The 21,599-nt window shown below is 47.2% G+C and overlaps 1 protein-coding gene across 2 annotated transcripts in view; it reads right to left on the reverse strand.

Moving 5' to 3' along the window:
• LOC120894954 (GATA-binding factor C) overlaps positions 1-21,599 on the reverse strand; it is a 97,349-nt gene that overhangs the window by 66,960 nt on the left and 8,790 nt on the right. For both annotated transcript variants that reach the window (XM_040297871.1, XM_040297870.1), the window contains exon 2: positions 17,384-18,484. In XM_040297871.1, coding sequence (XP_040153805.1) covers positions 17,384-17,570 — 187 coding nt within the window. In that variant the 5' untranslated portion in view covers positions 17,571-18,484. The remainder of the gene's footprint in view (positions 1-17,383; positions 18,485-21,599) is intronic.

The following is a 21,599-nucleotide window of genomic DNA, read 5'->3' on the forward strand; positions in this document are numbered from 1 at the left end:
CGTACATTAAATGCCGCTTTCCGGGCGTAGCTGTAAAACCTAAACATCACCATTCATTTCCGTACGCTCGCTCACTATTCGCTTGCTGCATCCGATGATCCTTCAAAGCCCTTGGTAAGTGTACGATACCTCGATCATTTTACACTCTCATCCGAGACTGCGGTGTCAGATTAATCGGATTCCAACATCTACCGAACCAAGCTTGCTGAAGAAAGAGACAAACCTTACCGTAACACAACACTCTCCACACGGCAGTGCGAGCGGGGTGTGAAACCGGCAAACCGCAAAACCAACCGAAACCACATCAGCCATACAACATCATCACAAATTACATGGCTCGTTCGATGGGTTAATGCCGTAGCCGCGCTGCTGTCGAGCAGGCACTGGGTAAGTCAATTATTTAATGATACTTAACCACGTGTTAACCAAACATTGGTCGTACCGTTCGGATCCGGGAAGTGAGATACAACTCCAAAGCCACAACCAGAATTGGAGCAGCACGATCGAATGGAGCATTCTGTTCTCTTCGGAGCTCGCTTAATCAAATTAGCTTTCGTTCCAATCAAAAAATTCGATGAATGAATTTTTCGAACCCCCACCACACCGGTTCTTCCCACTTTCATTGACAATCTCGCTTACGGAGACGGGCGCACGACTTGACGTTGCACACGCTTCGGAAGGAACCATTTAATCGTCTTACAATTTAAATCAATTACCACCTCAAATCACGCTCAATTATCACATCTGGCTTTGAGCTTTTTGGGGAAAAGGAAGAAACTGCAAGCAGCAACAAAAAAGGAAAGAAAAACATACACACCAAACCGAATGTCGGACGGTTTCGAGCTGCAAGCATTTGTGCGCCCCGTTCCAGCTCAAGATCGAAGACTGTTTCATCTCAGATTCATTCATAAGTAGCTTATAATAATAGCAATAATCTTTCGGGATCTCACCGAGCTGGCTGAGGGCAGCTGGAGCACGGAAAGGAAGCACCCAAAAAAAAAAATGCTCCACGACATGAACGATACGATAATGATGAATAATTATCATTTGCTCGTTTCTCTACCCGTTGCAGCAATGAAGGCTGCTTCTTTTCCTTTTTGGTGGTGGTCGTCTTTAAAACTCTTCTTCTATTCTGTTTTCTTTTTTTTCTAAGCTATGCTCTTACGAGAATGATTTAGGAGATAGAAATAAAAAAATCTGATTGCTTTGAAGTAAATAAACTCAAACTCTGGATTGGCACAGGTGCTAGAAGAGCGTTGAAATTATTGCAGCAGGCATCTCGGTATTCGAACAATCCGTTCTCTGCGAGTTTTTTTTCGTGGTGAGGGTATGATGCAGTCCCTCTCTCGGGTGGCGTGTGTCTCACGTGATAATCACTTTAATCAGCTTGATTTCATCGCGATCGAATCGGTTTGATTTATTTTATTTATTTCGTTTCTTGTTCGTATCGAGCCTCTTCCACCAGTGAGTTGAGCGCTCAAGACGGTGGATAGTGGCATCGGTGTTACCTTCCCACTCTGAGCCACGTTTCTTGGTTCTCTGAGCACCCAGCAACAAAAAAAAAACGAAGGACTCCACTCCACGCAGGCACATCTTCCGGAGACGGCAGGCTGCTGCCGGGAGCTGGCTAACGAGTGCAGTTGGGCGCTCGGTTCCTTCCCCCCAGCGTGCCGGACGGAAGCAGGTCACAATTCAGACATCAAATCAACATAACAGGAGGATGTCGTTTGTTCATAAGCATAAATAATCCATTCTCCGCCCGGCGTCCCGGCTCCGCTCCGCGCCGATCCCGTTTGAAGCTATTGGAGCAGAACGAAATGTACCACCCGTGGCCGTTTTAATGCCTTCGGTTGCCTTGTTAATTCCTTTCGGTACCGAAACATTCTCCACCGTCATCGCCATCGTCATCGTCAGCACATTTCTATCGGTTGTCGTGAGATGGAAGTGTTCCTTCCGTTGGCCATAAATTGGCCATGCTGGCGCTTCGATGAAACCGTTGTCTCGGTGTGCGAGCGGCCGTGTGGCTGTGTATGTGTGCTTGTACAACATTTAATGTCTGTTTTTTTCTGTTTTTGTTGCTGGTCTGCATCTCTTTGTGGCGACAGTCTGAAGCCGTGACATGCGCAGTTAGGAATGTGAAATGTAGATTGAATGCTTTAGCCAAAAATCGATTAATCCGTACAGGTGGCCAAATAATACAGAACGTGCGTGTATTGCCACACTGCTAGTTTCCAAAATTGATGTCCTTTTAATGCGTTTCGTAAACGACATGAAACCTGCCACAGGGTGAGAAGTTGCATGAATTCTTCCTATTCCGTAACCGGCACGTTTGTACAACTCAGTTGCAAACAAAAACGGGATCCTCCGAATGGAGACAGACCCCAACCACCCCACCAACGGTCGCCCTGAGGCTGTCTAATTAGACAATAATTCAATGCAAGCCGGAGGTCGGTGTGTTGCAACGGCAGCACCCACAAAAAGGGCGGATTTTGGCTCGGCCAAAGAGCACTGCCGCTGTTACAAAACCCATCAGTCCAGCGGGCTAGACACCGATCGCCGCCATTACATTCCACGGCTTCCAAAGTTCGATTGCGCGTACCCGTCCTACTCGGCCACGGCAACTGGAGGGCAAATCCCACCGCTGCACCTTCCCTCAAGCGAAAAGTGCCATTTTGCGATGGCTCTGGCGGGAGTCCGGTTTTTGCGAAACACGATGCGGCTGATGTCCGACGGGCGCATTTTCCAACCATCGTGCTGCCGGGGGCCGGGGAGGAATTAAGTAATAAAAACCTTAATAATAGACAAACGGGGCTCGGTAAGGCGTTTCTTTCAACCAGCCCACAGCCCACAGTGTGTTGCTTGAGGGTGCGATTTTCGCTAGATTTGGATGCTTTTCCACCAGCACCATCCGGTTTGTTGAACCGTTTGTTGTGTGTTGCTGCACTTCCTTTCCAACCGACGATTGGTCAACTGAGCGATGATTCGCCTGTAGGGTTCGATTGCACTTGCGGTGGGTACGTGCACCAAATCGTTTGCATGCAGTTCAAAAATCAAACACCTCGCCAAACATTTATTATAATGAAGCGGACGAGGCACCCGAGGCACGCAACCAACTGCAGCAAACGACGACTCCTACTCGCCCCGACAGAACCCTGCCACAGTCAAGAACTGCCTAGCGCGAACGAAAATGGAATTTGTGGCCGGATTCGACTTTCGACCGCGCACATTTCGCTCGTTAGAGAGTGTTCCCACCTGCACCTGCAAAACGAGATGCAACGGGCAAGGGCTACAGCTCTCGTTATGCAACCCAGCGTCGCTAAATAGGTTGGGCGGCAGGTTAGGTTTTCGTATCGCGGGTGCACCCGCGGGTTGCGAATTGGACGACTTTTTCCTCCGGCAGCGACGTCGTTGCTGTGTGTCGCTTTCCAATACCCAGAAATGAAAGTACCTGCTCAACGACACACGGGGCCGGGTCGTTTTGATTCATTAGGGAAAATGACCGCTCAATCTTCTCCACGCATTTCTGCACACTGCACCCTAAACGCTGCGGACGCTGTGGAGGTGTGAAGTAGCGTGTCGATCAGGGTTGTAGCTTTCAATGGCGTGCTTTTAGCTTTCATTATGCCTTTTATATGCGATTGTTGGTACGATATGTAGTGGAATGGTGTAAACAACCGCCCTATGAAACCCGAAACCTCGATTCTGCGTTGGAAATCACACTTATCCTTGCTGTTGGACGACCAGATTGGTTGTCTGATTGTCGTTCTGCATCGAGAAAGGATAGGATTTCTCGCTGATTGACCGTTTAGAGCGATGGCTGCCTGGTAGCTTCTGAAGGACCCCCAACCAGTTTGCAATTCATTTCCAATCATCATTCAACTTACGCTCCCTTCACGTAGAGAAGGAGCACTATTTTGCAATTTCCTCTCTTCAGCTACTACAAGCCCCCCCATTGTGATCACAATTCTAAGCAATTTGGCCCAGCTCGCCACAGCAAACCACGCTGCGCTGTGGTGGGTGTGCAGAACGTTGCGCCACAAAACGCAATATCTACGGATATTATGCACAGCACAAACAATTGACAATTACTGCAATTGTGTGAAGCTCCAGGACGGGATGGGGTTACTCAACACCGAAGGCTGAATGCACACTGCGCTGCACCGAGATGCAGCTCGCTCGTTTGCCATTTTGCATTGCGTGTGTGCGGTGGTGTGCCGCTGTACAAACGAGGCAAATGAAAACACCCCGCGGAACTCGCACACGATGCAAAGAAACCCCTCCGTCCTCCGTGGTGGCGTCCTTTTTTCTGCTTCTTCTATAACTGGCCACCTCGTGTTTGGGTGGGTGAAGCACGCGTGGTAGTAAGAAACGCTCAGTAAGTTGTGTGCAATTTTTTGTTGTTGTTCCTTCACTGGCTCAACTCACGTCACGCTATCGATCCGGCTCGATCCGGCGGAACACACACTCTCGCGCGCGCGTTGAAGATGTAGGTGCCAGCGCCGCGATACCCGCTCACTACGTAACGCAAACCGCACATTAAGCAATAAACATCTGTGTGTTATTATAAAATAAATACCCAAAATGAAGCTAATAAAATAATAGGTCTACCATCCCGTCCTCCCCCACCAACAAACTAGGGGAGGAAGAAGGGAAGCGGAAAGCGGTGGCTCGGAATGAGGAATGATTCTTGGCTTTAGTTTTCCCGCCCTTTCTTCTGGTTTTATTTCACTCACGCACGCAGTAGGTTCGTATGCAATTTTTGCGGCCACACGGGAGGTCACACGCGCCATGTCCACGCCATGCTTAGCAGCGCTGGGGGACCAGACGAAAGGGGCAGTCGCGGGAGCACCAACATACAGCAGCAACCCAATGTGCGCGTGCACGCGCGGCCATCCGCCGTTCCGTCCCGATGCTGCTGCTGCGAACGCGTCCAATGCAATTGATGGTCACCATGGCGCGACTGCGAAACCAAGTGCAGAGGGAGCAGGCGGGGGGAGGGGAGGTCACAAGCGCCACCACATCACATCTGCACATGCACATTTTCTGCACACCCAGGCGCATTCTTTCGCGGGGCGCGAGCGCATCGCAGTATTATGTAAATATTTAATGAATTAATTGAGCGCCAGACATCGGGAGATTATGTTCTGTCGCCTTTGTCGGCCGCTTGTGGTCAGGGCGGTGGCCTCCTTTTGCTGTATTTTTTCTTCTTTTTTCTGTTTCTTCCTCTCCCTCTGCAAAAACCCTGTTCGCGTACCGCCCGTTCGGCCGTGGCTTATGGGGCTTCGGAGCGGCACGAAACTAATGAATGAAGATGAAAAATGTGAGCGCAATCCTTCAAAGGGTGTGTGTGAGTATCATTTGTTCTTCTACTCGTCACGCGGGTTCACATTTGGCTTGCTGCATTCGCAGGAATGAGCTGCGGAGAAGTTTAACCCTTGAGCGTTCGTTTAATCGCACGTACGTGTGCAAATATGGGGCTTTTGATACAACCGGTGCGGAAATGTTAGGCATGCAAGAGTTAAGTCAATAAAACTACCGCTTATTGCTGACACATTACACTAAAGTATCCGATTCAAAGCGACCGAAAAGTTCCCAGAATCTCGTTTCATGTTGGATTTTGTTTTACACCGCCAAACAGCGCAAAGTGAATGGAACGACTCCGTAAGAAACAGTTCAATTAATGGTTTTTAAATTCGTTTTCCCCGAACGCTCTATCATTCGCAGTTGGATTCCTCGTTCGCAAACAGTTTCTTTGAAATGTGTTCCATTGGATACGTTTGTGACATTCCGTGAGACTAGTGGCACCGAAGGCTTAGAGAGTGCTACCCAACGGGAATTAAAATTCATCACCAAAACCGGCAATTGACACCTTCTCTCATAGACGCGCGAGGTACGTGTGTTCGCCAATTCACGCTTCGTTGTGTGTTTCTAACAGAACGTGCGTTTTGGACACCTTCTTTTTGTGGTGGTTTCACACTAATGTTTCGAAAAAGCTTGGAAGATTTAACTTAAAATTCGATAACCATCCACTCACACATCTTCCTGCCTGCTAGGTGGCGGGACTGGGAGGAGTCAAAACACACATCGCCATTTCTATCACACTCCCCCGAAGGGATACAGCTGCTTGGAGCTCCCCCGATATCTACGTAGAGGGGCGGACAGGGCGAAAAATTATGAGTCGCACACGGCCGGCGGCAAATTTATTCCGTTCGACATTTTGCGCGCCGTTCTGTGCGCGCTTAGCACGAGAAAAACCTCGCGAAGGGAAGTCCTGTGTGTGTGTGCCAGTAGGTGTACAACCTCCGTTTTTTTTGCAGACGCGGTACGCGAGGCCAATAATAAATTATTGATAAATTATGAGAACCTCGCCGTTCTCTACCGTTTCATGCGTGCGAATGTATGCATGGCTTTTCCTTGCTGCTGTACGTTAGCCCCTTTCCCAGGGAGGGAAACAAACCCAATGGGTCATTCGGGGGCTGACCGGGGGTGATACCATTGGGGTGACTTATGAGATTTTTATTCTCTGCTTTTGTTGCGGCCGTTTTGGAGCTCCGGGGCTTTTGCTTTGACATCTCGTAGGTGCCAAATATTACAACTGCCATGTCGGCAACTTTCAGGACGCCGCGAAAAAAAGGAGAGAAAGACAACCAAACCGCCCAGGAGAACGAACAAACTCACACATTCCCAACGGCGCATACACAAGCCTTTCCCACTCGGTCGGTTGCGTATTCATTACGTGTGCTTGATTTATGAATTATGTTTCTTCTCCGCATTATTACGACGTTTTTTTTGGCTGATTCTCGGGTGCTGTTTGTTGTGCCTTGTTGTCCCGGTTGTTCCCTTCCAGGAGGAGGAGAGTGGCGAACAACCCAAAAGGTGCGAATGAGGAACCAACATGAAATCCATCCGACGATGGGCCTTTTCGTCGGCAGATTTCGTCTACTGATTGGGTGCATTGGGTGAACGAAACCGTTTTCGCGAGAAGCCTTGCTTTTCAGCATTACCAAGCGCGAGCCGAGAAGCGTGAGAAAAATGAAGAAATATTACCAAACGTATCCCCGTGCAGCAGCCCGAAGGGGGAGTCGTTTCGGAAGTCCTCTCTCTGCATGTCAATGACTTGATTTTACAAAATGGCGAAACACAGAACCGACGAACGTTTGCAGCATCTGCAGCAGACGGCAATCATAACTCTTTCATCGTTATGTTTGTCCAAAATATAAGTAACAAAAAAAAGCACTGCACCTCCGCCAAAATATGATATTTCTTCCTTCCCCAATGTGCTAAGCGCATCCTTTACCGTCACCATTCAACAATGACGCGATTCCAAACGCTTATTAATAAAAGTCGCAAGCAAGAATGAACGATTTTTTATTCATCTCCATGCCCGCACAACGGGGCAGTTTGCATCACGCTAACTAAACAAACAAACAAACTCAACCAAACAAACCCAAAACCCCTCCAACGACGCTCAACTGAAAGAACAGAAATAACGATAAATTTCTCAATATAATACGTTCGCAGCAGGGAGCCTCAAATGCTCGGCTTCCTTTTACCCAAGCGTCCAGCCACGGGTTGACAGTAAGTGGCATTGGACCAGTGGCCCCCTCTCGGTTCGCATCGCTTTCAGCCCGACCTCGCGGTACCGGACGAGGTGGCGACTGCACCGTAGCACCTGGTTATGATTTTTCGTCCCTATCGTTGCGCCACTGGGGGTCTTCGGGCGAGGGCCAGAATAAAAAAAAAGCCCAATGCTAACCCTTCTGTCGTCGTACAGTACAGCCAGTTGGCAAACCATTCCACCAGTGGGTACTAATTTATAACTTGAGCTCATTTCTGAACGGCATTTTAAATGTAGAGCTCTTGCGGTGCGTAAACCGGCAGGGTACCAGATCACGAACAATGGTCAACGCCAATGGCAAATGGCCACCGTGGAAAAGATGGCGGAACGCTGAGCATTTTTATCCCCCTTTGGCCGAACTTTGCCTGCATAGAGTGTTTCTACTCCCGGAACATGATTCCTACTCCTAATGCCCATTTCAAATGATGTGTCAATTGTCGAGAATGACGCACAAAGACGGTGGTGAGCTTTAAAATATGCTACGCCATTGTTTCCCGGCGTTACCACCCCTTCCTTTCTTTTTTGGCGGAAGGTGTAGATTCGAAACCTATTTTTGAATGATTTTCTTGGGATCTTTTGACACCTTGAACTTTACCATAATGCTCTACACAAACGGAGAAGAAAGGATTCAACGGTGAAGGGTACCGAAATTTCCAATTTTAACTGATTTATTCCGTACGATCTTTTGTTCGATTTTGAAAAGTGTTTTCCTCTTCTGTCGTGTTGCCATCTCTGTGGTGTCATCCTATGCGGAAAAAAATGTTTTCTGTAGTAGAAAGGCTTTGTTTGGAGACAATATCCCAAAAGCGTTGCGCTGTTTTGTTATTGAAATTGGATACAGCTTTTGTTGCTGATGTTGTATCTATACAGGGAACGTATTGGAAGGAACTTCAACCCATAATGTTTGACCTTTTTTGTGACAGTTCTAGACGTGTAATAAGAATAACTGGTTCAATATCTATTGATCAGCACAACATGAAATGTAAACATAATGCAATTTACGGATAGAAAAAAGTGCCGAAACTTCATGCTTACATGGGACATTTTCCTTTGCCTTATGCTCGCACAGCTTTAAACCTTCCTCTGGTGGTAGTTTGGTGGTAAAATCAAATTATTATTTTGATTTTTTTTTTTTGCGAACCTTCACACAATTTTCCCAAACCAGTAATCACTTCCGCAAGCATCCGCGGGCACGATTTGTTTCTATGCGCCTAATCTAAATCAGCACTCGGCAGTGTTTTCTGTGCCTAGCCACATCGTGATAACACCATCGCGTTACAGAAATTGTTCAACTTTGTTGGAAGTGGGTTTGTTTTTATCCGCGAGCAAGCTTTCAACGTTATTTTTTTCCCCTCGTGTGCGTGTATTTGGTTCAATTTTTCCTACCGACACCCATTCGCCTTGTCAACAGCAGCCGCCAGGCTCGTGAAAAAGATAGAAAATTGTGCACCAATTTTCCGCTGGCATGCCTTTTCGCGTATTTACCATGCGCTACGGACAGGGAAGCGAAAGCATTTGAAGAAGAGTTCCTGCCAGCAAGTAACCACCCGGCGCCTTATCTTGCTCTCATCGAGGATTGGATGTAATTATTATTTATAATAATCATTTTACATAATTACAACCAATTTCACCTGTACCTAGGGTGCGGAGAACACACTCCCACGAAGACCCTTGTCCTTTTTCGTTAGTTCGTTGCCTGGCTGTAAGACGGCGTATGGATGGTCGCTCCTTTGCCTTCCAGCTTTACAGGCGCGTTCTTGGAGGGGATGACTGCTTATTTCCCAATTTCGGAAGTGTTCCGTTTTTTTTTTCGGTGTTTGTATTCTATTTTACCACTCTTCCTAAACTCTGACTTCCTTTTTCTTGCCCATTTTCCTGCCTTGAGGGTCCAGTTCAGTAGGCAGCTGGTGGTGGTGAGTGATGTGTTCATTCTGTGCCACGTTTTTTGGATGGTGGATTTAAAATTGTTTTCATTCCACTTGCTTGTACTATTTGTTTTAGCATCGTTACAAAAAAGCAATGAAGGAGAAAAGGCCAACGTTTTGTCACCGTAGGAAAAACAAAACGCAACCAATTTTACCGAGGATTACCTGTGCCGTAATGAGACACACGATAAGATGCTAGCAGAAAGCTCCATCGCACAAAAGCAAGAGGCAGAAAAAATTATTAAAATGATAATCATGCCGAACTGAGAAAAAAATCACTCCACGAATGGAATAAATGAGCAGCAGCGGCAGCACCACCAGGAATGGCCCGCTAGTTGTAAGGCTCCACTACGATCAGTTTATTCGTTGGTAAGCAAAGTGAGACAGCAGGATTTCAACGACGTACACGAGACGGACGACGAGCAGAACACGACGAGCATGTTTTACACCGAAGGCTGCGAAGAAACTTTGCTCGGCAAGAACGAGTGCGATCCACGTCGTGTTTATCTCTTGTTTTATAACTCTATACCTTCATTTGTATGTTGCTTTAGGTATGTACATAATGTCGCGCTCGTGGCTCACGCCTTCTCGTCCTGTGGCCACTGCCAAAGCGCACGGGATAAAATATGTAAATTTTATCTAAGGTTAAGCTGATGTTCAGGCTCATTTTAAATTGTAACACAATTAAACCGACAACAAACGAAAAAAACAAAACTCAAATGCTTCAATTTTCAAATGTACAACCAGCTGTATTAGTCTATTCTAGATATTTTTTAAAGGTTTTGCTGGTGTTCAGATTTGTTGCCATCCGCATTCATGGCATCCCTCTTTATGCATCAACATTTCACACTATCTCTTGTAAGATACATTGCTGCGTTGATGTCCAGTGAATCTTGATTTACCGGTTTGTGTTTTTTGCGTTCGTCTTCCTTCCCCACCATGATTTTGTCCATGCGAACGTCAATGACAATCTGTCTTCTTCCAGCCTTTGCTATACACCCCTCCCCGGCATGCTCTACAAGAACCATATTCATTACAAACTCCTTTTTGCAGTACATTATCACACACCCGAATGGTCAAAACAAAACGGATAGCCTGAACCGATCGTCCTGCAGGCAGGTATGGCGCGATCGTTCCCGGGCACAGGTACCTTTACCAACTGCACCCTTCCTGCCGTGCGCTCGAGGAAGTGAGAAGAAACATAAGCTACTACGGTTCGCTCGCCACCCCATGGTCAGCTGATCCTTCCCGGCGTCAGTTCCTACTTTCCTTTGCACACCCTCCTCGGGCCTAACCGGTAGGGTCAAATCCGCAACGGTAGTCAAGCGTCTGTCTGCGATCTTCTCGAATACCAGATTGCCCGGATTGGCTTAAGCGACCACTTGAGAGTGGTCAGTTCGGAAAGGTTCGAAGGCTGGCTGGCGATGAGTGGCGCCAGCGCGCCAGGGATCAGCACCAACTTTTGCGACCAATGTCTCCAGAGAGGCTTAATTGCAAACCGTACACACTTACATGGTGGAGTTTCTGCATCCGACTACCCCTTTCGAGGCTCGAGTTGCGACCCGATGCGAACCCGTGTCAAGCGGGGTTCTCAAACCCGACCTCGGTAAGAGATACATCCGATCCGATCTGAAGCGGATTATCTTACCACCAGCCTCTGAGTGCGGTTCGAGATGGCATCGGCGCTTCCGGTACCGAGCATTAGATTCATGTTGGTACATGTGCTACAGCCAACATCATCGCTGCGCTTCGATTGCACTCACACTCGCTTGAAGGTAGACACCAATAAGAGGCTTAGGGTTCATTTTCAAGCTAACCAATACATCGTACTCACATTCGCTCTATTAAAAATGTATTGAATGCAGGAGTTCAGCTTGCTTACTCTCATATATATTCAGAATACTAGAGTAAAGTAAGTGTTTTTATCTGATTATGAAATGTATCATGGCCCTGCTGGGCAAGATTTTAGAACTCATGTGCATCTAGAGCATTGAATGTTTGCAGAGATCGGTTCATCTTGTGATAAATACATTTGGAGGAATAGAATAACTTTAATGTTTTAATATACTTGTCCGTTTCGTAGTGAGTATATTGCAGTGTGCCTTATTGTAAAATGAATGCATAAATAGAAACTGATTAACGTTTCACTGTAAAACGATATGAGCTCTCAGTTTGGCTTCTTGTGACGTCCATCTCATGTATCTCATCTCAAAGGGTGCGAAAAAAGTATACCAAAGCGCACTAACAAAGTTGGCTTTAGCAAGTGAAGCGATCAATTTTTCAAATATTCAGACTAGGTCTATTCACTCAACAACCTACTTCCAAGTGTATTTTCCTTTTCTGGATCAATATATAGTCCCAAATTAGAGTTGTGTTTGAAGAAGAGTGTATTTAAAAAAAAAACATTTAGGACACCAGCTACGCTCTGACCAGAAGTGACCCTTGGGCCAAAGCATCGATTTTCGTTAGCTCGAATCACGAGCATCCGTTTTACGGCAGGTGAAGGTTAATTAACGACCCATCGTCAAAGCCATCTACCCCGCCGGTTTGTCAGCGTAGATAACACCCGGACTTGCCATGCACCCTGATGAAGAGAATAAAACAACGTTAATAAAATAAACAAACCAACGATCAACCGGTGGTAAATGGCTCGTGGCGAACGGCTGGTACAATCGTTAGGCGTTTTGATTTTTATTAGCCTACCTAAAGTGGTCGCAATCAATCCCGATAAATGTTGTCGATTCCTAGAACGCTTTAAAACAAGCTCACAATACGGAAAGGCATAGAAAGTTAAAGGCTAGACAAAGTAGAATAACTTTTTTCGACGACGGAGAGTTTGTTTAATGGAAAAATAGTAAGTCAGCAAATGGAACACGCAGAAATCGTAAAACCGACACTATGAACCGTCGTAAAAGCGCTTATCGAACGAATACACTCTGAGAAGTTAGGGAAGAATTGTTCGCTAAAGGACATCATTTTAATTTGAATTTTTCTCGACACCTTGTCTTTCAATAAAAATTGTTTCTATTTTCAATGCTGTGCGTTACCGCTGACAAAGAATCGGTTTTAAAAATCGTATTCCATGAAGCATCTACATGCTGTTTCAAGTTTTCATTAAAAAGACTTGCCCACATGCCACGCATACCAAGCTTTCCTCAAAATTGACCGTCAGTTGAGCAACATGTAGCAACATAATTTGATTTTATTTAGCATGAGCTTGCAATATTCTGAACACACAGCAACAGCCAGCCACTACGGCTACAACACTCCGACTCGAGTTGTGTCAAGCCGCTCTGTGCCGCCACTCGCTTACCCTTACCTTTCCCGGGAAGTCTCTAATCCTCCAAAAGGACGTTCCGCCTTCTACTCGGAGAGCTTACAGCAACAGCCGACCGACTGACTCACGAGAGAAAGACTCGTCTGCGCCAGGAAGATCGCGATCCACCAACTAAGTGTGTACTGTATAAAATTCGAACCAACAAAAAAAAGAAACACAAAAACAACCTCACGGTACGCAACGCCGAACTATCTCCCGATCACATACCCGTGGCAACACGGGCTTACAACGGTGGAAAAACCTTTTAATGGATTAACCTGCGACCGTGGCGGTGTTTCCCTTAATGGCCCAGTCGGCTGGTTATATTTAGAGCACGTCGGATCTTTAACTAGAGAAGCGCACTCTGGCTCGCGCGCGACCGGAGGCGGAGAAATCCAAAGATGATGGTCATTTTCTCCTCAACAACAACAAGCATGCATGAGCATGGGTACCGGAGAGCGGGGAAAATACGCACCACGGAGAATTTCATAAGGCAACAAAAAAACGGTGCACTTATTTGTTTTAATGTGTTTATTAAGAAAAGCCTTTAATATTACCTTTCTCCGTTTCAGTCCATCTCTCTCTCTTTCTTTTTAGTCTCTCTCTTTATCTCTGTCTCTCTCTCTATCTCTCTCTGTCTCTCTTTCTTGCTCTCTCGTCCAGCCTGTACACGATCCTATTCGATCGGTTACGCAGCTTAAGTGAAGGTGCGATCATCGAAACATGATCGTCCTACAACGAAAGCCCCGAACAAAACGGGCGCTTTGGCTTGAAGTGACGTTTGTTTATGCCGCTGAATCATGCGCGGAACGACAAGCCAAACGATTTTCGGCGGCAAACGGGTGTGTGTGTGTGATTCACCATGGTTGCCGCCGCCAAACGCACATGTGGTCCCGATCAAGCCATGAAATCGTGAAACAGAAGCCCGGTGCGCCTGGTAGCCGGAACGCTAAATTGAATTATGACAGTTTGATTGTGTTTGGCCGCGGTACGAGCCACCAATCGTCGCCAGTTGAAAGAAGGGCCTGGACGTGCCGGACGCAGACGAAAGAGAAAGGACAAAGAGGCAGGCCGACCGAACTGCGAAGCGATCGTTCGGCAAAATATCGAAACCTGGCCAACTGGCAGATGGATGGATGGATGGATGGTTGGAATTTTAAGTGGCGCTCTAGTGACCGGCTGGACTGGATCAGTGCTGGGAGGGGCTGAGGTTCCTCTGTGGGGGTTCGCTGCCGCCGTCGCCGCCGTCGAACAAGGATCTTAATGCAATCGGGCGTGCTAGAAAGGAGCCTTTCCCCCTGTCCGAAAACCGGGAGCGCACAGGGCGACTGCGACAGTTGAGGGGTCACCGGTCGACACAAATGTGGTAATTAGCTTCAATTAAGACATCACAGCCACGAGATGACAGATTAATTTTTGCAGATTAATGTGCCCGGCGGCCCGGTTGCCGTGACCACGGACCACGGAAAGTAGCAATTAATTGCATACTCTAGCAATTGAAAGCTCTCGTTTTGGAGGCGCTTTGATATGCTTTTGCTGTGCGCGTCTACGACTTTTCCTGCGACTGCAGGAGCATTCTGCGACACTTTTTTCCGCACCAGCCGTCTAGCGATCTCATTATGCTGCATCAGACTGGGGCTGATTGAATTAGCGTCTGTCGATGATCGAGGATAGAGCAGTGACGATGAGGAGAAAGTGCTCCCCTTCATTGCCAGGAATGTCTGGAAGTCCTGCTTCCAGGGCCTGCCTGCATGGGTGTCCAAGTGTCACGACACTCACGACGCCGTTCGTGACGATGAATTTTTGGTGATTAAAATACATTTACAGGATACCTTTTTTCGTTGGACTTCCCACCCATCGAGAGTGGTTGGAATTGGCTTTGGAGTAGCAGGAGGTAACCTTTTCGTCGTTTGATTTTTCGTAGTCGTAAAGGAAGCTTGGTCTGCAAAGTTGCTTTAGGATGTAGAGAATCGTCTAGTGTGGCAAGGGATGAGGGGAAAAGCTATAAAAATCGTTTCAAATCTTTAGGCCTCTAATAAAGCGATTGTGCGACTTGTGGCTGACTAGGACTAGTAACCCCACCAAAAAGCTCCCCAAGAATTCAGACGGAAGCCCGGAGTCCCTCCAAAAGTAAATGTGCTGGTGCGCTAGAGCTCCATAGACGACGCGTATCATGATATCGATTATTTTATGAGCTCGCCTCCGCCATCAACACGGGACCCTTGACTATTTCCCCCGGCAAAGTCTAATGTAGCAGCTTTTTTTGCTCATAAAAAATACAACGCCCCACCGTGAGCTGATAGATATATCGTTTTGGCGTAACAACAACAACAAAATGCACACGCACACCGCACCGCACCGCAGTAGAATGGTGAGATATCAATCAATCACGATCCCGAGTGGAGTGTCCTACTACTTCAAACGGTTAACCTGTTGCGGGTGACACGTTAAGACGTTTGCCTTGCTCGCTGGCCGCTGGTGTGCGTACGCCATTTGCATGTCGTCGAATTTGGTTGATTTGTTTTATCATTTTGATTGTCCATTGGTTTCGGCCAGAAACCTTTCGGGACAGAAGCCATAAAACATTTACCACCTCCCAGGAATCATTAAATTGACTCCTATCCACTCACAAACAAATCGGCTGACTCTGTGTCTCTTGCGATGCTACCAAAGCTGGACATAAGGGAGCTTCCCAGCTTTGATGCTCTAGCCCAGGATGCCTCTTTTCCGCTACGCCACGTAACATGATCTCCCGAAGACAATCGCTTGCGACACAAAACACACACACACACTCAGACACATTCACTCAGGTCAGCTGAGCAGTGGGTAGTTTAATGTGTGTCTGGTAGCGGGAAGTAAATCAAATATTTAAATTAAAATTTACCATCTACCATCCGCTGGGAATGTTTGCGAGAGAGCAGCAGCTTAACGGCCCAATCGATGTCGACCCGCCGCTGACGGTGATCCGCTCGATGGTTGCTGATCGTGATTGAAACGCGATCGTGATATTTATTGCGCATCAAACCCAATCAAATGGTAGTAGAAATTCGGTGGGCAAGTGGTTGTTTGGAGGGGATTTTTTCCTATACTTTCGCTGGTCAAACACACGGTGATTGATACGTGTGCTTGGCAGTAAAATAACATTTGGTCATGTGAAAAACGGTTCTAGGAAGTGGTACAAACTGAAACGAAGATTAATTTTCATTGCTGTAAACCTTTGCCAATATAACCAAAGCTAGTTTGAAAGTAGGGATTTGTTATTTTTTCCTTCATCACTGGAATCGTTTCAAAAGTTTTAGGCTTTTTATGTTCATACAATCTATTCCAGCAAACATCATCACCAAAACGCTAGGTCGCACTGATGTGACCTCTTCAGATTAAGCATCTTTTAATTACAGCCAACACGGAGAAGAAAAACGTCTTGCAAGCGATTCAGAGTAAAGGGTGGGTGACCGTAAGGAAAGGGAATGTTTTCAACTGTTTGTCTCTCACATCAACCACGGTCAGTTGGTAATTTCAAACTCTAGCACACAGTGCACGTACTTAAAAACAAACCACCCATCATTCCCATGAGACAAGAAGCGAGCATAGAATCGGTGGCGGGGGACGCTTAGTTGGATGAATTGCATTCAGGCACGGAACCGCGCGTCGTCTTCATTTTCGACATGCAACCGAAACGAAACTGCGCGCAAAACGCTGCGTGCGCACACACACCACACCACACCAAAAACAAAAAACTTCAATGTCTCGTCAAGCGGCGAACCTTTTCCCCGCTCTGTTCCCGCATGCAAACGCTGGCGCGCTGCATTAACCTTCGATCACGTAGGGCTCGAAGGGGTGGGCCATGGGGAGATGATGTGGGGTGTACAGGGAGCAGGTCGGCCTGTCATCAGACCCCAGTACAGACCGCGCATGGGCTCACTCATTCGACGGTATGGGCCAAAATTTCAATGATAAAGTAATTACCATCGTATCTTGTGAAGCGCCATTCATGTTTCCTTCAATTTTTGGACATCCACATGACACACCGTTCCTTCTCTACACTGTCTGTTCGGAAGTGGTCGGGCACCGGTGGGGGGGGGGGGTTTGGGGGCTTCTCTCTTTTTATTTTGGCGTGCGATAATTACATTTCCGCGGCGCGTTCAAGCGTCTCGTTGTTCTTTGATGGAAATCTCAATTGCAGTGTGGCCGTGTGGTGGTGGTTCCTGCGCCATCCACAGACGTCAGTGGCCCGGGCCCGTTCAGCAAACCCACCGGCGTACTGCATTAACACTCAGTGCACGGGTACCGCCCGCTAGAATCGGCGTAGTAATTATTGTTAATTACTTTTTTATGTAATTGAAATTGAAGTAACAGCCACGCTACGGCACTGCGAGTCTGAGGGAGCCCAGCCGGTGAGGTTCTACACTGTTCGGTAAACAATGTATGTTTTAGGAACAAAACTTTTCTACTTCAAGTTATGGCTGCTCTCGCTTGGAAATACAAACTTTGAAAGAAAAACCTAATATGGTTAACAACACTCACCGTGTGGTCCGTAGCTTGTTGGGTAGTAGCGTCGATGGGAGCCATTTTCCAGCGGGTAGAATGGGTTCATCTCGGACGGATCGACCGCAGCCGTCTGATGGCCCAGGGCGGCCGATGTACCCGGTGATCCACCGAGCCGCTGGTTATCGTACCAGCTGCGTGCCTCGGCTGCCGACGTCATATCCATGATGGCTGGTTAGCGCTGTTTTAGCTTCTTATTCTACGCACAATCTGACCTTGTATAACCACCCAAACACTCTAACACTAGTACACAGCTCACTCTCACTGAAACCGTTTCGAAACTGTAGGCCCTCGAGGTTCTTTTATTCCGTTTGCAGTTGTCTTCACACGCATACACACACTCACAATCAGTTGGCAACAGCTTCGTCGTGCTGTGACATTTTCATCCCTCGCTGTGCTGCGCGGCGATATTACCAGTTTCTCGTCCACAGCGAACCGTTGCCGTCTATTCGCTCCTCATTTCGGTACCAGCACGGCCCAAGCATGTCTTGCTGCGATCCACCGGTACAACGGACGACATGCACACACACACACACGACACAAAATGGTGGATATCGCAGGGCAAGTACGAGCGAAACTCGCTGGGGAGCGAAAATCCGATTCGTCGATTCGTCGACGCTCCGCCGCCGCCACCGATCGGATGGTGGTCACGACGTGCAGTACTACCCGCGGAGCAATACTCTTATTTATCACGCTGCTCTCCTTTGTTCATTCGTCATCTGTGCGAGGGCAACGGTGAACGATGAATATCATTCCGCTTTGCTTGCGATGCAATGCGAGCGCGCGCGTACAAGTTCGCGTGCTGTTGTTGGGTTGACTTCGCTTTTCTTCCTTCGCTCGCACTGCACTGCACTGATCCGTCTTGCCCCCTAGGGCGGTGGTGTGGGGATGGTGCCACCGCGAGCTGCTGATGATTTGGGGTTGTAATTTATACACACAAAATTGTGTTGCTCATTCAGTGAAACAAATTGTTTCCTCTTGTTCTGTCTCCCAGTGCCGGCAATTCGGTCCGAATGTTCAACCGTGTGAGCTAGGCGCCTGCCTTTGATACACACACAAACACGCGCGGGCGCGTATGATCTGCAACGAGAGGAAAGAAGGGAAATGAGATGTGAAACACTATCGTGTAAGCACAAACACACGAAATATCATTAGACTAGCAATCAGTCGCTTAAATAAGGTGGAAAATTGTAGGCTCCTTTTCATTTTGTTCTTTCTGCCACAGGCTAACACAGACAAAGCCGGGAAAAAACCATTGGCAAACCGAAAATCTCCGACCAACTAGAACACTTCCTGTAACACAGTAACCTATTAATCCTTCCCTGCAGAAAATCACGTGACCAAATTCGAGCTCCACTTCTGTTCCCCAATCTCACAACACAAACATAACTCTGCAAGGGCGAAAAACACACTTTGCGCTCCGTCCAGCCCGACCACGCTTTGGCAGGCCCGTAACCCTCTTATCGCATTGTACGGGTACGGGATCGTTATCATTGCTTCAACCGCTTCCAAGAACAATTCATCGCGGACGGGAAAAACGACTGATAAACGACTCTTCTCCGGTGTCTCCAGGCGTTCTCGCCGCCCCTTGTTGGCTATTTGGCCAGTGATAGGGGGTTTGTTATTGGCGAGGCGCCTTTTCGGCAGTCACTAGTCAAACGGATGCTATCAGCATGTAATACACGGTACCGATAACTTGCGATTGCTATCCCGCGACCCGCGACCGTTTGCCAGCGACATCGTCAGTCATCGGTAAGCGTTTATTCGCGTAATTTGTGACATTGAAATGATGTCCACGTCTACTCAGCAAGCCAAAATGTCCCGCCGTCGCCGTGTGTACTGCGCTAATGGACCGCTCAAGGACCCGATGTACAACAGCAAAGGCGTCCATTTTCTTGCCCATCAAATTGCAGTGTGAAGTGATTTGACGGTTTGCTGTTTTTCCAGCACTACAAAACAACAACCAAACCACAGAAACGCTCGTTGGCTTAGCAAACTGACAGTCGACAATCAATGATAACTGTTTCCGCCGACTGTTGGAAGTACACTATATTCAGGAAAAATTGCCGCCCCCTTTAGGATTCGGAGCCATACATAGCTATATAGCCAGCATAAAATGGCGCACTCGGTGAAAAACAAAACTAACAATTGATCCGCACAGCATGCGTATAAACCTATTCGCCAATCGATCGACGCCACTGAAGTAATCTAGCGAAACGGATCAAGGGGCCGAAACGGTATCCTTCGTACGTACGCTTAACAATGCCCTTCACCGGCCTAACAGTTACGATTGTTACAAAACGACCGCCGAAGTGATCCTGGTTTTTTTGCTTAAATACCCTGCTTTTCCATAGCACGCCCCTTCGTTGTAACCGTTGGAAAATAGAAAACTAGTGCCTACATTTTTCTCTCTTCAGTTTGCTTTACAATTCCTTAGCAATATTCATTCTTTTATTGCACCACAAAAGCGTTGGGCTTAACCACTGTGCGCAACAATGAAGCTGTTTAGAACGTTGCGCAAAGTAAGTGTGCTTGCGCCGGTAATCGATATCTCGGGTCTCGAATCATCATTTCTCGGGGATAGCGTATCCCTATCCCAAGGTTAACTGGGTGGACAGCTAGGGCCCTTACCACGGAGGAGTGTTGAGAGGAAAACAGCAAAGCGGGAAATGTTACATTTCGTGCTTAGGAAAAGGTGCTGCTGCGAGAGCGGTACCGAGTTGAAGGATATCATATTACTGTCACCGTATCTGGTCCGATCGAAGGGAAATGAGTGTCACGGTAGGGAGCTATTCAATGTGAAACATTGTAACAATAACAACGTAAGTTGCAAATCTGTGCAATTTGAACCTTTTGCACTGTTTAATTTGAATAGTATGAACTACGTTACGCAAAGTGAAGTATATCACTTAGAAACTTAAAAGTTTTAAATATAAAAAAATCACACACAATCAGAAGTGAAAATAATTTCTATACTTTCGTAGCACATTGTTTGCTCCATCGTTTCCCAACCGCTTCTAAAAAGGCCATCGACCGTATGCTTCCTCCGGCACGTAATCGATGAAATAGGAACTACCGATTGAATAATTCAATTTTAAGCCAACACCACACACACGCACACACAAAAAGACACCGGGTAGCGTCCACCATGTTTGCGTGCCAACGACATTCTAATCAACCGTTTGCACCCTTCCCACCAACAATCATTCCCTGCAAAAGACACCCAGCGCCAAAAACACAAGAGAAACATGGCACCTCGGACGAAATGGCAACAGCGCCAACATCACTGTCAATTTTGGAGGTGTCACTTGGGTCTTGATTTTTCGCATCACGCACCCCGGCCTTTCGGTAGCCAGATTGTGACGAGTGTAATTAAATCAAGCTCCTAACGAAACGCCAAGGCACCGCCAAAGGTGGATTGTACACCCTGTGCTGCACGCTGTTTTGTCGTTCGAGAAGAAGCATTACTCTTAGACCAAACAGGCTGTTCATTAAGCTACCGCGAGCACTGATTAAGTTGCTGAGCTGCTTTCCTGGGCAGGAAATGTACGGCTATACTGGCTAGATCTGCTCAGGTCGCTCCTCACCATGTGTACCCTTGTACTTGTAAGTTCCGTGCTCATCAACTAACTAGCGGAAGTCAAAAGCAACTGTCACCAAACTTACAGCTCAAAATTTCTTACTTCCTAACCATAAAACAGTAAACTACCGGACTCGAACTGCAACACCACCGTGCTGCTGGGTGTCCGTTGAAAGTACTGGGCGTGTGACAACAACATCATAATAAAAATATGTTTCATGTCCGCCATTTTGTGAGCGCTCAGGTCCTGTTCCGTCGCGAGCATCCCAGCCCACCCTTCCAGAGTCTCTGTCCGTATCACTTTTTACGACGACAATTGGTACTGTAATTTTATAGTGCCCTTCTTCTTTTACGACGGCCTCCGGTTTTCCTCGGACAGGCCCATTTCAATGCTGCACGTGGAATCGGAACGACCCTGCGCTGGCTCCCGCACTGGATAACCATTTCAACCGACTCATTAATGGGGAGAGAGCAAGCGGGCAAAAAATAAAACAGTAGTAAGTGAAATAATAACATTTATAGTACTAAACCACCACCCTGCTCTCCACCACTAGTTGGCAATCTTGATGGCGGGAACCTCGTAAAGAATGAAAACAAGAATTAAGCAGACTAAAA

This window comes from Anopheles arabiensis, chromosome 2 (assembly GCF_016920715.1).
Source record: "Anopheles arabiensis isolate DONGOLA chromosome 2, AaraD3, whole genome shotgun sequence".
NCBI classification, from domain to species: Eukaryota; Metazoa; Arthropoda; class Insecta; order Diptera; family Culicidae; genus Anopheles; species Anopheles arabiensis.